This window comes from Aphis gossypii, chromosome X (assembly GCF_020184175.1).
Source record: "Aphis gossypii isolate Hap1 chromosome X, ASM2018417v2, whole genome shotgun sequence".
Classification (NCBI taxonomy): Eukaryota; Metazoa; Arthropoda; class Insecta; order Hemiptera; family Aphididae; genus Aphis; species Aphis gossypii.
In genome coordinates this window covers 15,996,391-16,012,006 of record NC_065533.1, presented here as the reverse complement: position 1 = coordinate 16,012,006, position 15,616 = coordinate 15,996,391, and the positions used below count along the sequence as shown (strand labels likewise).

The 15,616-nt window shown below is 25.9% G+C and overlaps 1 protein-coding gene across 1 annotated transcript in view; it reads left to right on the top strand.

Moving 5' to 3' along the window:
* The window catches only part of LOC114120318 (galactosylgalactosylxylosylprotein 3-beta-glucuronosyltransferase P-like), a 49,078-nt gene extending 33,832 nt beyond the window's left edge, over positions 1-15,246 (top strand). The window contains exons 4-6 of the mRNA XM_050205668.1: positions 1,384-1,560; positions 5,204-5,317; positions 8,854-15,246. Coding sequence (XP_050061625.1) covers positions 1,384-1,560; positions 5,204-5,317; positions 8,854-8,961 — 399 coding nt within the window. The 3' untranslated portion in view covers positions 8,962-15,246. The remainder of the gene's footprint in view (positions 1-1,383; positions 1,561-5,203; positions 5,318-8,853) is intronic.
* The last annotated feature ends 370 nt before the right edge of the window (positions 15,247-15,616 follow it).

The following is a 15,616-nucleotide window of genomic DNA, read 5'->3' as shown; positions in this document are numbered from 1 at the left end:
TTGGGTCACATTATCCTTTTACCATATATTCTTTTAAAAAAACTACAATCCTTATCATTTATGTTAAAACCGCTTATTAAAAGAATAATTCTTAGGTTGAATTTTTAAAGTTATAGAAAAAATATAAGTACTTCATAATCGCTTAATGAGGTTTTAAACTTTTAACTCCCCTTTCCCTTATTTTCACCAATAAATGCGGATACTTTTATAGTCTACACTGTACTGTTCAATTTATATATATTTTTTGTTGAATAAAATTTACCTATGGCATTCTCCTTAATCTGAATCGTTATGAATATGTACCTTTCATCCTTTAAGCTGTAAGAACACAAACTTATAATCTAAGAATTACATTAACTTTTTATCTAAGAATAATCCTCTATTTAGTACTCATTTTATTTACTTGGAACATAAATATTATATTATTGAGTATTCATAATATTAAAAAAAAAATGAATATTCACCTACTTGTCATGCAAATATTAAATACTTAAACTTAGCTGATATTTTTTTAAGTTTTAAACATTTTTATTTTAAATAATTTTAGTTATTGTCAAAAAAAATATCAATAACAGTTCCAGGTCTAGTGGTACTTCTGAATGACCCATGCATGTTTGTCAAAATCTCATTGTTGTGTTATAATATTATTTGTTATCAAACTTACTTGTTATACATTATTTAACTACGAGTATATAGATTATAAATAATTTTTTTTAAATAAAAATAATTTGTAAACTGCATGTATAAATTAATTGTTTTTAATATTTTTTTTAAAAATGAAACAACCAACCTTCGTATGTTATTCTAATTACAATCAAAAAAATATATGGTCAATCTTTTATTAGAATTTAAGTTGAGTTATAGGTAATACCTTTAGATAATAGTTATTTGCATACATAATGTTTTTTTTTTATATATATATATTATACTTCTACCTGAATATCAGCAGTTTCTTTATGTACACAGAAAACCTCTAGTCCTAAATTATTCGTTTTAGAAATATATACAATTTTGAAAGCAATTTCCACTCAAAATTGTTTTTCAAGTTTAATGATAATCGAATGTTACAAGTTACAATAAGTACTATTAAAAATTACGCTCTGAACTGATCGAGCGAGGTGTAATCCGATTTATCAAATGATTTTTCTTTAGATATATTTTCCAGTCAAATGTTTGACTTGTTATTTTTCCTAAAATGCTTTCATATCTTATTCAGTTTTTAAATAGGGTTTAAGTTATTTTTTTCTAATTTTTATTGACCCTTACAAAAGTAAATAATGAATTGATTTATATGTATTCGTGTATTATTTGTTAAACTATAACTTTAGTACCTACATGCATTTTTTACTTCATAATTCATGACAATGTATTATGTGCACACAGATGCGTAATACGCAAAAAGTATCCATGTGGCCCGTAGGATTATGCACAAGGACTGGCCTAAGTACACCAATTGTGAAGAATGGCCAGTTAACTGGGTTTTACGATGGCTGGATCGCAGGCAGGAAGTTTCCAGTCGATATGGCAGGGTTTGCGGTTAGCGTCAAATTTCTACTAGAAGTAAGTCAACAGTTAAAAATCATATTTACCTATATTCATATTTTAAAAGGATCTCGTAAAAAAAATCAATAAAAAAACAACAGAAAAAAATATATTAAAATACATTTAAACATGATGTACCTATTAATATTAGTTTTCAAAATAATATATTATAGCATGTACATTCCAGGACAATTAGTTGTATTTTTTGTGGAACATTTCCAAGAAAAATAATTTTTATCCATGTACATTTTACCTATGTTTTAACCACTTTTATTGAATTAAAAAAAGTTCATTTGTAAAAATTAACTTAAGGGATACTCTAAAAAACAATTTGTAACACTCTAATATACGCATTATGGTGATGGTTAACAAGACTAAAATGTTTACTTAAATAATAACACAATTACACAAATAAAAATAAAGAATGAAAAAAATCCAAAAGGCATAAAAAAGGGTTAGGTACCTTTTAAAAGGTGGAAAAAGGTACATAGGAGATTCCTAGAAATAAAAACTTATTTCGCTCTATATTATTATATCTACGTCCTACATGTCATATTATATTAAAACAAAATAAAAGCATAACAAAAAGTGTAAATGAAATAATACTGCATATTTGAGTATTTTTATCTAAGTGAATTTTTAAAAATACTTTTTTCATTTTCCGTGGTTCCTTTTAACGATTACTATTTAAATTTTAAGGTTGTACAATATGGGATGTTTAATGTGCGAAAATATGTTACCGTTTATATGAGATTTTTCATAAATAAAATACTTGAGTACCCCGGCCCCTAAGGTTATTGGTATTAGTTTATCTCGTTACCAGTGATATCCTTGGATATTTAGTATTTTTATAGTATGTTATAACTATAAATTAAAAATAACAGAAAATGCATTTGCTCATACATTATTGGTAAGTAGTAATAAGTAAAATATCTCAATAGCACTTAGCACGCGTAACTATGTTCTAGCCGATTATCCTATTTCCTAGAAATATTATTTAATAAAGTTTAATGCGTAATCCTGCTGCTTAAAACATTTTTTTTTATGATTCTTTGAAATTATCGTATTAAATAACAAAAGTAACGAAAGACGTACCTAAGACCATCATATTGTACTAAACTTTTTTCCCATGCCTAAATAACCAATTTAAACAGTGTCTAATTCCACGAATTAATAAGTGCCTATGCCCAGTGGCGTAAATACGAAAATAGACGGAATTCAACTACACTAGGGCCTTAAATCTAGATGGATTTACTAAATACTGTTTTTTTTTTGCTATTAAAAAAATATTTGTGTTGAAATTGAAAAAAAATAAGAAGAAAAAGAACTCGTAGACGTCATGCAAATTATTGACAACTTTTCAAATTTAAAAGCTTGTAAAGTATAATTTAAACTATTTTAACTGACTTATAAAATACACCATTAAAGACATATACATCTACATTTTTCCTTTACATTTATTCCAAAAATGAAAAGGGCTCTTTAAATTTTTCACATTGGGCCGAATTTTTATATTTACGTTTCTGCCTATGTCATATTTATAATATCTATTTTACGCATAAAAGGTATGACATTAAATATAATACCATATGGCATATAACATATTAAGTACCTATAATACTATTACTCGAATGGGTTCTTGAAAGTTTATATTTAAAATAAATATTATAACTTGTAAGTAGTATTAGTTTAATACACGTGTATTATAATACACTAAGAGTATTAAAATAATTTTTATTTAATTTCCACTTAAATAGTTTATAGTTAATAAACCATAGCACTTAAATTTATTTTTAAAAAAAGTATAAAATGTAAGAATTCAAAAAGGTTACTTTTTACTTCCGTTCGCGCCTTTAATATTTTAGATATTATTTTCCTACTTTCTCAGCGTGGCAGATAATCCTTATAGGTTGTTCACGAACATTTAGACCTTCTGAGAAAACCTTATAAAGTATTAAACACCTGTCTTATATTACTCAACAAATTACTTATGACAAAACCTTAATACGATAAAAGATATTCGTAATTAATAAAAATGAATTGAGTTAATATAAATATTTTGATTTTCTTTACACTTATAAAAGCCCCATATTTATATTATATTATGTATTATTTAAATCATAAAGTTATGGGGAAAAAATGCATAATAATGTCAAATATTTACATTTCAAAAATCGGTCCGAATTTTTATAAATTTTAATTTTTAATTAATTTATTTACAAATAATTTTAACTTTATGAATTTGTTAAATAATTAAAATACAACAGTTATAAAAATGAATTTCAGTATGAATGAAAAATATACATCCACATTTCACATATCCTTGTATATCAGATCCTATCAAAAATTTAGACATTTCGTAATGGGTACATTCTAAAATCAATTTTATATTATTTTGCATATTTAACTGAAAATGACTATAATTTCGTATTCCGTAATATTTGCATAAAAGTTGCATATTCTATGAAAATTAAATCAAATTTTTTATTTATTTAACTCAGATTCGATTTAAACTCTTGTAAAAGTTATTATGAGCATGAATTTCCATCGTAAAATAACTTTAAATAACCGTCTGGTCGGCACAATAACATCTATATTGTCAGTCTGTAAGAGGAAGTGTCGAGAGGCATTACAGTTTATCGCTTACCGGATGACAGCTAGACTTTTAGGTGCATTAGTCACTTACGGTTTCTCGTTGGTGTTATCTCTCCAAAGTGTAAGTTTACTACCACTGCCCATTATTGCTTATTGGAATACCTGATGCAGCTATCTGTTATAAAAAGAACTTCAATAAAGTTAAATAAGTCGTCAGTATATTTAATGAAAGTGATGCAAAGTCTATTCAAATTGTTCAAGAATTATTTATAGATATTTCAATAAAAAATTAACTGGCACAAATGCTTTTACATTTTCAATGCATCATAGATAACATAAATGTAGAAAAATTGGGTTTTAATCTCAGAGAAACTATTGCGTTTGTTCAAAGTGTTAAACATAAATGTAAAGGAGGTATCGATCAGCATTCACTAAAAATAAATTATCACAAGTATGCCGTTAAAAAATCTTGGGTATTCTCAAATTAAAAAAAAAATTGTGAAATATTAAGCGGAGAAGTAAGCAAGAACAATGAAATTATTTAAAAGTTTTCACCTGAAGATATTTCTTATTTTAAGTATGCGTCTTACGACGTAGAAAATACATGTTCGAAGTATATATCTATTATCTATGCTATATGACAAGCAAAACATTTTCAGTTTGAAAATAATAAATCACTTAAATCACATTTTATAACTTCATGTTGTTATTTGTTCCAAAATTAATATTACTTTTTTGTCGTTCATTTTATAATAATATCATTTACTATTTATAATTAATAATTAAGGGGCAAGGATAATAGCTTAGTTGTAATTTAAATTATATTTTTATTTCTATGATATTTATCATTTATTTTGCAATAGTTTTTAAAATTTTAAGTATTTTTAAGCGACAATAAAGAATTTTATATTGTATATTTTTAGCACATTTTTGAACTTGGCATAAATATTTGCATATTCAACAATATTACAAATCTAGGCCCTAATTAAAATATTACATCTAAGAAATTATATTTGTACTCTATGGATAGCTTATAATATTCGCGTTTTACGTGTTTTTTTTTTAGAGGCCCGATGCTAAAATGCCCTACAAACCAGGATTCGAAGAAGATGGGTTTTTAAGAACCTTAGCTCCTTTTGAACCTCATCAAATTGAATTAAAAGCAGATAATTGTACCAAAGTAAGTGCTATACATCAATTAATTAATGTTTATTTCTTTCAATACTTTGATCACGACTTAATGGCCTCAATAAGCTAATGTACGAAAACTGTTACCTAACATATTAAAACGACGTATTTTAGTCAATTAATTAAAAGTCGTATGACTTCAAATTTACGTAATGATAATAATCTCAATTTCCAACAATATCGATATCATTTTTGATAATGTTTAATCATTTCAGAACTATTTTGGATATTGATAGAAACAAAAAAAAATATATTAATTACTAGGAAAATGGTTTGAAAAACATTCAAAATTATTGCGTATGTAATATATTATATACCCACACTGTTATTAATTATTTGTGTAAATTTACACAAAATGTGTGGCAACACACATTAATAACACCATGTGTTTAAATTTTACAACATTACACATTGCATAATATATTATTTACCCATTATTGTATACAATTTTTATTAAAAAAAAAAATTACAGTCTGTGTTCTACAACGTTAAAGTATAGTGTCAATAGTGTTATAATAATTTTCAACAAACTATTCGTATTGTATGCACAAATGGTATATTTTTTACAATTATCCAACACACGAAATAAATGGTAAAACCTATACTAAGCCACAACCACCATATTTTGTTGCAATCACAGAACACTATACTTGTATACTTACCTATAAAATAGGTACCTGGTATATATTTAGTAAACTAGTACCAGAGTATACCTAGTAGCTTTACTTAAGAGGTTGTTATACCTACATGCGTTGTCTCTGTTTCATAAACGCATACGTTTTCAAAACTTATAAGTACTTTCAGTAGACCCTATTTGATGTTTTTAGTTTAAATATTTGAATAAATACCGACCATATAGGTCGATAATAAATATATCATACTTAATTATAAGAATATCATCTATTTTGGATCTTCCTTCTTTTAATTTTCAATTATTTTTACTTGTGAGTATGTTTAATATGACAAATACTAAAATTATAAAATGCTCATAAATCACTTATAAATTTAAATAATTGTAAAAAACCAACGAGAGACCATAAATAATATTCTTGCCTTTTATTTTCATAATTTACTTAAATATTATAGTGCTTACAATAAAAATTGTCTGTGTTGTCCATTTATTGTAACTTGTACGACAGAGATAACTTATATTGGTGTGATGTCCTCTTAGGGTTTAATTTGCACTATAACAACCTCCACTGCGACGCGGCAACATTTTAATTTTATTACATCGATTGCGTGAATTTAGACATAATATTTGATACAGTTTTATTCATTTTTTTTTTTCGTAACAAGGTAATAGATACTTCCGATTCAGATTGTTTGAACGTGCAATCGACCCTGTCCGTTTCGTATAAGCTTGAAGAAAAAAAATCTACAACACATTTTTCTCGTCCATTTCGTTGCAGTAGGTATTTTTGGTAATGGGAATTTAGTGATTTTAATTTTTTTAAATTTAACTTACCAAAAATCGTGTGTCAAAATACAGATTTCCATCGCGGCCATTTCTTAGTAGATTCAGTATATAGGGATATAATATGCAGGTACACTAAATTTAAAAATAAATTGCGCTGTCTTAATCATACACTTATTATGTCAGACAGTGCGATGTTCGCAAATTATTTCAAATAAACGAAAATGTATCATCGACATACAATGAGTGGCTACAGCCTATTTGCGCCCCAGAGTAGTACATTTGGGCCCCGAGGGATATGGACAGATGCGCCCGAAAGATAAGGTACTACCTGCCGATTTATAGCCCATATATGCTCTCATTTCGTATGCAACGTTGCCGTTGTGATTCATATTATTATAGATTATTTATCTTGATAAATACTTAAATTAATTAGATTAGTAGATTTTATTTTAATCTACTAATTTTGCAGTTATTGTCATATTCACTAATTTTTTTAATAATTTTAAAATTTAATCTATATTACTCAGATAATTATTAGTACCAACTTTAATTGGTAATTATAATTGTCTTTAACAATATAATTTTAATTTTATAATTTTTTCAACATTTTGGGTTTAAAAAAATTAGTCAATATGACAATAACTAACATTAAATTTAGGAATTGTAAGTTTAACAACACTTAATTAATTCACACTAAGTTTGATTTACTGTAGTCATAATTCATCTCACATAAAATTATATAAATAATGTAAATATTTCAAATTAAAAAAAAAAAAAAATTCGGAAAATACAATAATACGAGTATATGGTTGAGTACATGCAATTATTATAAAAATTAATACTGTTGATTTTTTTCACACGTTATGTATAATAAAAAAAAGAGTTACATTACATAATCTATAACAATACACGTGTTTGTTCTATAGGCTTATAAATCATTATCAAATGAAAGAGAATATTTGATTATCTAAACTACCTACTAATATTATTGTGATCGAGTAGAACATACGTAATTGGGTTTAACCATGATATAATATATTTTGTGAATACTGCGTGAGTTCGAATAGTTTGATTAATATACATTATACACTGTTATTAATTATTTGTGTAAATTTACACAAAATGTGTGGCAACACACATTAATAACACCATGTGTTTAAATTTACAGCACATAACTTGTAAATTTACAATCATAGTGAAGTTGAAATTTATTAACCTATTTGATGTGTAAAATTATCAGTAGGTCATAGTTGAAAGTTACTTATCTTTATGATTTGTAAATTTGTCTATTATTATGGGTTGATATTTACCAATATACGTGATTTGTAATTTCATATTAGTTAGCGGTTAATAGTTAAATGTACAAGTAAAAAATAAGTGAATTTCAATTGTTATTAATTCTTAAATTTACAAAATTTAAGAATTAGTAACAGTTGAAATTTATGCCATTTATATTGTAAATTTAACTATGAACTGTAATGTTTACTTTTATAGTAAGTGTATATTTCATTGGATTTTTCCCAATAACTTATCATAATGAACTTTATGAAAATAAAATTGTTTCAAATTTTAAATGTTAAGTAATTAAAATTCTTTAAATTTACTCATTCTTTAGTAAAGCCTTCAAACATCAAAACCCTGCAATCGTTTCAATCTATTTGCCTCCTATTAATAACCTCTGCCCTTTGGTATGTAGGTAACCAACAAAAATCTCTACTAAGACCTGAATCTACCAACCCAAAAATTATATTCAAAGTTCTTCTAGCATTCCAATCTTAAGACTATCCTCTGCCACTCCATACACAGAAGGTTAAAAAGACAATGGTTCAAGGACCTGCATAGTAGTATAAACTTAAACTTGTCAGGTGGCACAACTGGGAGCCTTCCTATTCTTTATCGTCATTGTCAAATTTGTCATCAGACTTACTTATTATACCATATTTGTATAGATTTATTCTATGGTGTACAATAATATACTTGACAGTTTTTGTACAAACAGTTATTGAGTGAATTTTGTGAAGATGATCGTAAATCGGAATTTATCTTAGTAAATCACACTTATCAATTTTTATCAGCACCTTTATGTGACGTGTTTCGTTTGTTATTTAAAGATACTGGTGTGGCACACTCAAACGAAGAAGAATGAACCATCGCTGAAAGTGGACAAAGAAAAATACAAAAACACAAACATACTTCGCTTAAAGGACATCATAGTCTGACACACTAAAGCCGTCAAAAAGGATTTTCGTTGAAACCGTTTTTTTTTGTATATACCTATGCCATGTCGTGTGCACATGCGATTTGTTTTTGCCGTGATCTGGGATTTGCTCAATCACGGTTTTTGATTAGTATAGTATTCCCGGATATTATGATTTCATCTTTCCTTTATCTTTTTATTGTTTGCTCCCTCAATTTCTGTAGATACGTATATTCGTAATTTAAATTACCTATTGTTTATAAGTTATATGTACATAATTATTATTTATTATTATCATTATTATTATTATAAAATGTTATTTTTTTATTTTGTTAATCGATTTGTTTTCTCAAAATACTAGTCAGCCGTGTTCCCTGTCATATAGCTCGAAAGATTGGATTGAGGGACACTCGGTCTTACGTTTATTAATGAGTATTTTTATTATTATTATTATTATTTTGTAGTTTTCGATAAAGCTGCTGTACCGAACTCGCACATTAGTTGGAACGCCAAAAAAAAAAAAAAAAAATTATAGGAAAAATATGACATTCGGCTGATTATTATTTTTCTAAGTCTATATTCCAACAAACTTAAAAGGAAAATTAACTTATTTTATGTAACTATTTATATTAAGTTTAGCATTTTTAGTTGCAAGAATATTTTTGTAAAACAAGAGTAGGTATTGTTATTAAATCATCATAATCAATCAGTATGATCTGATCTTAAAGACCAAACGACAGAAACAAGTAGGTGACCTATGTACAAGTAGATGTACCTGTACTGCAACTTTTGTGTATTATTGTGATGTTTTTTCGACTACGTGCCGCATAGACGAATGTCAAACGTGCGATATAACTGATATAAAACATACGTGTGAGTACATAGTGACCGGGCACGAATAAGAGATATCTGAAAGAAGCGATTCGCATATAAGCATAATATATATCACACAATTTTCCCTATACACTCTTCATTTTAATAATACCATCACATATTATTAAATTTATCTTTTATTTTTTCAGGCATAAAACATGTTCAATATAAATGTTCATAAAAAAATTAGTGTTCTCCAAAAATATTTTCATGTATTTGTTCGTGTCAAAGGAAAGTCAGAGCCCATTAACCTATTCCCCCCAAGAATCGCCTTATATAATCCTATGACTCCGATAAATCTTGTACCAAGCTTATAATCTATTATTGTATACATCTAACAAGTAGTCGAACGTTTAACTTTCTTGATTGTACATTTGTATCTATGGTGTGCTGTTTGGGAATTTTAGTACAATGCGTTTGAGCGGTTTTAAATATTGTAATGATAATTTGTAGTACGAGCAATCTATGCATTTTTCTTTTTTAAAATTATATCAATAATTTAATACCGTTATGAACTATTAGTTCCTTAAAACCTGGATTAATTTCTAGAATTTGTTTATTAATTATTTTATTTGTCTTACATAATCTTCTTCGACTTTAACGGTAACTCTAACACATGAATGTTATGATTTTTATATTTCATTCAAGGCTATACATGTTATTATTTGGTACTGTTCATTAAAACTCTACATTCACTCAGACACTTGCATAATTTACATTTTCTGTCGATACGCCGATGAAAAGATCCGTTTTTAAATGGTTAGATTCAATAAAAAACAAAGTTGTCAATCGAAAAATATCGTTTATTTATTTTTGTTGTATAAATATTATTAATTTTAAGATCCACATTTATGCCCGATCACTACACGTATGAAGGAAATTTTTAATAATTCACTGATATAGTTTATAATAACATAATAACTTTGATAACATTTGATTTATCTATAAATTTTAGTCAATATTTCCGGTCACAAAATAAAATAGATAATACAATTTTATCATAGCCGCTCAAATGCATAGGATTCTCAACCAAATACTTAAGTTCCATACCGTATATGACCCCTATTGAAACTTCATAGGTACTTATGTAATTCTATATAATATTGCAAACATTATCATATTCTAAGTAAAATATTAAAATACATAGTACCTAATAATGATCACTCTTGACGAGTAGTGTTTCTTTCTGCCTCATTAGAAAACCATCATAAGTCACAACTACCAAGAACTTTTGTCCGACAACGATAACACACCAGTTTACCGTTCAAATGGTATTGACAGCCAACCATAAAACGTGTATTTTTACCAATTACTTTTTCGTTAAAAATTGATAAATACATTTTTTTACTCTTTTTTTATCTACACATTATTTTTATTACAACAATATGGAGCCGAATAAGTTTAACGAAGATAAAAAATTCGATAATGCAGACTGCAGTATAGCTTATGCGTGACCCACAACAAATACATAATATTATTTTTACGATTACGTTTTGAAAAGTTCTTTAACTGTTTTACTAACGTTGACTTAAGGTATCATACCAAAACATACTTATACGTATACGTTGCATAAAAATCAACGGTTTACGGTTGCTTTTATTATTGATTCATGTATACTTTGACAGTTTAAAATATTTCATTAATTTCAAAGGGGATGGAAAGATTATGGATAAAAGAAATTCGTCGAATGGGGGTTAAAATATCGCCAACGCGATCGAGTCAGCGGCTAAGATAGACATCATCGTCCTATGGCTTGTGACGTATCCACTTATTACTAATCAACTAAATCCTGAGTATTCGAGGTATAATAAAAACTTACACAAAATATAAAAGCGGAGTACAGTTACCTACAGCAACGTTTAACAAATGACAATCGCGTTTATAGACTTTTGTTTTAAAACACGACTGCACGTACTTTTTTTACGATTTCATTTCGTTAAAAATTACTAGAACAATAAAAATATATTATTTTCACTTGTTAAGATTGTAAAACAGAGTTCGAGGAATTCCCGCCACGAGTGAATGTTCAAGTGTTCATCGTTATAATACATGTTCCCGAACTGAGATTGTTGTATTTTATATGCGACAGTCAACGTACGACGATAGATAAAAAATAGAAAAATGTTTACAAAAACGTATAAAAATCGCGACCGAGCAGCGCCATCCGTTGCTAATTTGTTCGAAACAAGAACGGTTGTAAAAGACTGCTAATGAAATAAAAGTACCAACCGCACTATATGACTGCCGATCTTTCACATTCGATAAAAGGGCACGCTACGCCTACCTAGCTAACTTAAACATTTTGGCATAAGACGATTTCGTATACAAATTAAAACGATGGACGATTGTATTTGTGTATAATGTTCTATGAATGGTAGATAAAATTGGCCGAAACGTCTCTGTGTAATATAAGACATATTATACTTTATATTACACTATTCTTGATTATGTAGTGATTGTTGGTCGTAATTATTCGTTTGGAAGTTAATCAAAACAATTTTAATCTATCAATTATTCGAATTAAGTCTTAACGTGTAATAATTGATATAATACCTACGCAACAATTATATTATCCTGAAAATGTTAGTAGAAAATATTTATCAAGTTTCTGGTACGTAACTCTATAGGTACCTACTTTAAGTACTTATGAAAAATACTTAGTCGTTTAAAAAAATATAAATATTGGTGATTTTAAAATAAATAGTTGCAACTTAAATAGGTAGTTATGATTGCACGTGATAGTTGAAAATATTTAGATATGTGTCTATAACGAATAGTATAATTACTATTTTTAAATGATAGTCGGCTTATCTACTTATGTTGTAACTAATTTAAACCTATTAAAATAGTATACATTAATCACAACTGAAATCAAATCATTTATTTCGAAAATTATAATTTATAATAATCAATGCAGTACCAGCTACAATAGGTAGCTAATTTCTAGATTATTTCGGGCGACCAATTATTATTGAAAAATATTATAATATTATATTGTACGAAACCCAACCATCTATATAGTGGATTATATTTTGAGTAACTATTAAAACTTGTATAATTATTATTTATATTTCCACGCTTCAATGTTTTTATTTTTATTTAATTATATTGATTTATTTATGTGTGAATTTATTTATTTTTATTTTTTATTTTAATTGTTACATTTTTACATCATCATTTTAAAACATATCCAAAATTTTTTGACCATATCATCAAATTGTAAAACTTATAAGTAACGACTAAAGTGTATTTTATTTTATTTTATTTTATTATTATTACTAGGTGTATAATATTTTTTTCCTAAACATTGTTGTTTTAGTTAATTGTTTATTTTCAAATAATTTGTTAAGAACATTTTACATTGTACAATTCAAAATACAACATTATTTTGATATTATATATATTTAACTGACTCAATAACATTTAGAAAAAATAATATAATATAATATCATATATAATTATTATTGTAAAATATAATGTAGATAATATCATTTTTCATGCATTTCACAATAGTTTTTAAAAATGTAAGATTAATGTGATATTGGCACTCTAAATAATATCTTTTGTTGTATTTGCAATTAATTCTTATTGATATATCGTTTATAAAGCACAAATATTAAGCAAACAGGGTGCCATAAAATAAACTTGATAAAAGTTTTGCATGTGATAATCTTAGATGTTGTCAATCGTCTTCGTCACACAACATATTTTTTTACACCTTTTTATTGTTATATTATACTTAATAATCGAAACTCGTATTACTCATTATTTAAAAAATAAATACGATTCCAGTATTAGTGTTCATTTCCAATAATAATCCAAATTCAACTAAATAGCTTCTCTTGGCAAGGATTTGGTTTGTTAATATCTATATAGTGTAGGTACCTATTTTATTTTTAATATAATTGTTTATCCATTTTATCCATCATCATAGGAATAATTGAAAATATCGATTTAATGATTATGTTAACAATATTAAGTATATTTTAAGTTTAAAACTCATCAATAAAAAAACATACTTTAAGCTACCTTTATTCATTGAATTATATCATGTATTAGACTACACTTGATATTTATATATTTAAATTTATCATCAACACTTAAAATTGTATAACATATTTACCTAAAAATAATGATGATAAATCTATTTTGTATTTTATAACTATTAAAAAATTATGAATACTATTGCTAATATTCATTTATATGAAAATATTTTGATTTTAAAATTGACTTGCTTTGTTTAGCATTTATCAAAAATCAAATAAACTGCATTTAAATTAAATTTATTACTATTAAAATCAAAATTTTTTTTTATATTCTTCGTAAATGTTTCTAAACACCACACCATAATTTGTAATTTTCATCTTCCACGCATAAATATGTAACCTAACAAAAACATATACCTTCATCCATATAACATACTATATATATATATGTTCAACTAAATTATACTAATAATTGTAAAAAGATTTTAGAGCAAAAATAAAATTAAACTGCTTTTTAAGGGTGCTTAATAGACTTAATTATTTTCATCAGCGTTTTAAATATATATAAATTATTGTTTGAGATGTTGGAAAAATCGAATGTTCAGCATATTACTTTATTAAAGAGAAAAAAAAATCAAACAGTTAAATTCCATGAAAATATTGTTTTTTTCGCTTTGAATATGCATAATATTTTTCTGTTCTAAGATAATTTTACGAATTGATATAAGCATTCAGCGTAAACCTATTTAAACGTAATTTAATATGCGAGCAATATAAATGAAAAATCTTTAAGTATCGTTCTCTAAAATAAATTGAAATAATCAAATCGATATAAAATTGATTAATCACTCAAACTTTCAAAGTAGAAAAAGCACTGAACTATAATTGTATTTTCTTGAACATACCTTTTGACGATATTAATAATTGTGCTAGTTATTTATTGTTTAATGCGTTATAGAGATCAATAATTTAAAATAAATTATTCAGTCCACGTATTTATTTGTTTAAAAGATGAGTTTTATTACAAATCAATATTTTCATATTGTACGATCACAATATACGTAAATCATTTAATTATTTATCAACTATTAACAATGTTGTTGTACCATTAATCGTTTGTTAATTTAAGTATACTGTATTGTAGGTTTGTATGACGGATATAATATATTGTACAAAACTACTATAGGTAGGTACTATACAATAAAGTAACCGTGTAGATATAAGTATATATTATTATAATATTATATACATATTTATAAACAATGACAATTTTTTGTAATTATTTTTTTCTTACATAACATTTGTATGGTTTCACTTATAAACTTATTGAAATGGCATACCTATGTTGCCTTTGACTAGGCCCAAACATATATTATAAGAATGATTTTGTAATGAACAATAATTTTTAAATGAAAAAAAAAAACTCAATAAACTTCCGCTTGATATAATTTTGTGTATTTGTTTAATTGTATTTACCTAACTAAAGTGATATGATTTTTTAATAGCTATGATATCATTCAAACTATCTCTTATTCTATTCCTGTTTGTATGTATTAATAAGCTACAATAACGAATAATATTAGAATAAAATAATTCAAAAATTAACACCTGCGATACCCGGAATGTAAAATAAGCAGTGAACTATTATAATGTAGTAATGTAATATGTTCGTAATAATTTATGTACCTAGTTTTTTTTTTATTTTAACTAGAAATGTTGATCATTTTTTTAAAACAAGTTAAAATAAGATACTTTATAAAAAAAATGTAAAATTATAGAGTAAAGTAAGTTTATGAAATTTTCAAATTGTCCTACTAA